At 40.9% G+C, this 3231-nt stretch overlaps 1 protein-coding gene across 1 annotated transcript; it reads left to right on the forward strand.

Annotated features, from left to right (window-relative positions):
• The first annotated feature begins 727 nt into the window (after positions 1–727).
• LOC129065440 (FAU ubiquitin-like and ribosomal protein S30) lies at positions 728–1278 on the forward strand. The gene has a single exon (XM_054566687.1). The coding sequence runs from the start codon at positions 814–816 to the stop codon at positions 1213–1215; it is 402 nt and encodes a 133-aa protein (XP_054422662.1). The 5' UTR covers positions 728–813; the 3' UTR covers positions 1216–1278.
• The last annotated feature ends 1953 nt before the right edge of the window (positions 1279–3231 follow it).

Raw genomic sequence — 3231 nt, forward strand, 5'->3', positions numbered from 1 at the left:
GATGGGTTACCGACACCTGAAAGAGCAAGTGGTTTGGACTCCAAGATGGCTTACTCAAGGGGCTGGCAGTTCAGGCTAAGTGACAGCTGAGAGCACAGCTGGAGTTATTTAACAGATTATTTACACATGTCCTCTCCAGCATGGCAATCTCATGGTAATCATCATTTTTACATGGTTGATGGCTTTTTCTAAAGAGAACATCACAAAAACATCACGTAGTGACTATGTGTCCTTTTAATGCCCTTGGAAGTTACAAAGCCTTACTTCCACCATATTCTGTTAATCTAAATGCTCACAAGGGCTACCAGGATCGATGGGAGGCTATATAGATGCCCCTAGCCCCTTTACAAAAGGAGGAATGTGAAAAAACAAAAAAATAAAAAATAAAGCCCAATACTGGAATGAACTAAAGGGTGAAAGTTCAAGTGTTATATCATTTTCAGATAATTCATTTTGATTTGAGAATGTTCTCTTTGATAAAGTCCACAGAAAATCAAAAACCTTGGAAGATGAGTGTGATGATATGATGTGCTTCTTAGAAAGTCACTGTAGATGCCTCAGTTTAGGAAGCCAGATTTCAAAGGTATGATGACATTTTGCTACTAAGTTTAGAAAAATGACTTGTTTTATTTCAAAACAAATGACTTATGTGTGTTTTTCTCCATATTTATAGATTAACCCTATTGCAGAGTAACAAATTACCTTAAAACATAGTGGTTTAGCTCTTTCTCGACTCCATCTTCACGGTAGCGGCAGAGGCCACAGCTCAGGATATTTCTTTTCTTACAAGCATCTCCTTCTTCAGTCGCCGACATGCAGCTTTTTGTCCGCGCCCAGGAGCTACACACCCTCGAGGTGACCGGCCAGGAGACTGTCGCCCAGATCAAGGCTCATGTAGCCTCGCTGGAGGGCATCGCTCCAGAAGATCAAGTGGTACTCCTGGCAGGCACGCCCCTAGAGGATGAGGCTACCCTGGGCCAATGTGGGGTGGAGGCTCTGACCACTCTGGGAGTAGCCGGCCGCATGCTGGGAGGTAAAGTCCATGGTTCCCTGGCCCGTGCTGGGAAAGTAAGAGGTCAGACCCCCAAAGTGGCCAAACAGGAGAAAAAGAAGAAGAAGACCGGCCGGGCCAAGCGGCGGATGCAGTACAACTGGCGTTTTGTCAATGTCGTGCCCACCTTTGGCAAGAAGAAGGGCCCCAATGCCAACTCTTAAGTCCTTTGTAACCCCGGCTTTCTCTAATAAAGCCACTTAGCCCAGTCAAAAAAAAACAAAAAAACAAAACAAAAACAAAACATAATGGTTTAAAACAATAATAGTTACTATCTCACAGTTTCTGTGGGTGCAATGTAGTTGAATTTATGGCTCTCACCTGGTATCAAACAACTCAAGGCTGGAGGGGGAGGCACTTTCCAGCTGGTGGGGCCATGTGCATGTTTTCAGGACTCAGTTCCTTCAAGCCTTCGGACTGAGGGTTTCAGTTCCCTATCTGCTCTTGGCTGGAGGCTGCCCTCAGTTCCCTGCCACATAGAGTACCTCCACAGGGCAGCTCACAACATGGTGTGGATCAGTAATAACAAGTAAGAAGAGTTGAGAGAGAGAGGTCACAGTCTTTCATAACCTACTTAGTATGCAGCACCCATCACTTTTGCCATATATATTCTCAGGAGAAACAAGTCACTAGGTCTAGCACACACTCTACAGGAAGGATTTATACAAGAGCACAAATGCCAGGAGGCAGAGATCACTGGCAGTCTTCTTTGAAGCTGCTATCAGAATTTATACTTGCTGTCATCTGAGTAGTATTTTTATATATTATCTGTATATGCTTAGTCATTTGTTTTAAATGTATGCTGTATCTGAATTGTGCTTACATTGCTTAATCTCCTTTTTATGTTAGTTTCTTCTATTTTTATATTTTTCTTTTCTCTTCATTCATTAAAAAATATTATTACATTTCTCAACATTTTCATCAATTTGTTTTAATTAGTCTGTTACTTTTTTGTTTACTTCACCTTTTCTTGACAACTACTTTTTTTTTCCTGGTCTTTTGTTCTGGCCCTGTAAAAAGATGTGAAGTAATGAATATTTAAGAATAGCCTGCCTAAGCAAAAAGATTCGACATAAGGTATATAAAGGAAGATGTTAGTTCTACTTTATTTTGAGCATTAACACATCTTTCAAATACACTTTACTCCTATTCTTTTGAGTATGGAATTGACTTTTATTAAAATTTTAACTCATGAGCATCTTCTGAATTCTACCAAAAATTTGACAAAGTGTGAATGCTTATGTTCATCTGCCTAGGAGCAAGGTGGTATTTAGTGTTTGTTGTAGCAATATTTGCTAAAGGCTTTGAATTCCTCCAACATCACTATCCTTTGGCTCTCCTGCTTTCTTCGTACTACTCTAATTTCTACTTAGATAGAGTCTGCTTCTTTTAGGTCTTTAGTTTGTAATCCACTACAGTTTTACTTTAGCATTTTGATGTACAGGGAGGCGTGGGGGAGGGGAAATTTTTGTAATTTAATTATGATTCAATCTCAGGCTTTAAGTGGGCCTATATCCTTGGGCTGTGAACTTCATAAGTGTTCCTTACCTGTTATCACCCTTCAGTAAGATAGGAAGGCCAGGGAGTGTTAGATAGAACAGGAACAGATTCATGCACATAAGGACATCTGATATTTGATGGTAGAAAAATGTAAGGAAAGGTGGACTTTTCAATATTGTTGATGAGGCATTAAGTATCTACGAGTTTCTGATGGCTACCATTACAAATTACCTTGAGTTCAATGGCTTAAAACAAGAGAAATTTATTTTCTCACAGAGTGTAGCTGGAAGTGCCTTTTGAGACTGATTGTGAACGTGTGTTTAATTTAGTATGTGTTCATAGTTATAGCACCAGCTCTTTTCAACTTGTTCATGCTTCAGTAAACCCATTTTCCCTCTGAAGGATCTAGGGGACAGCTCATCTGTTCCTCATCCAGCCTCTGTTAGACTCAGGTGTGCTTTGGCTGTTCTGGTCGCACAGCGCCGACCTCTGTCTCTGTCTTCACGTGGCCTCCCTCCATCCCTCTCTCGCTGTGTGTGTCTTCCCCACTCCCTGTTTAATAGACACATCACTGAGTTTAGGGATCAGACTAATCCAGAATGATATCACTTCACAATCCTTAACTTAGTCACATGGGCAAAGACCCATTTTTCCAAATACATTCACATTCACAGGTTCTG

The sequence above is a fragment of the Pteronotus mesoamericanus genome, unplaced genomic scaffold (assembly GCF_021234165.1).
Source record: "Pteronotus mesoamericanus isolate MK-2021 breed Mesoamerican mustached bat unplaced genomic scaffold, CSHL_Meso_final contig_179, whole genome shotgun sequence".
Taxonomy (NCBI): domain Eukaryota; kingdom Metazoa; phylum Chordata; class Mammalia; order Chiroptera; family Mormoopidae; genus Pteronotus; species Pteronotus mesoamericanus.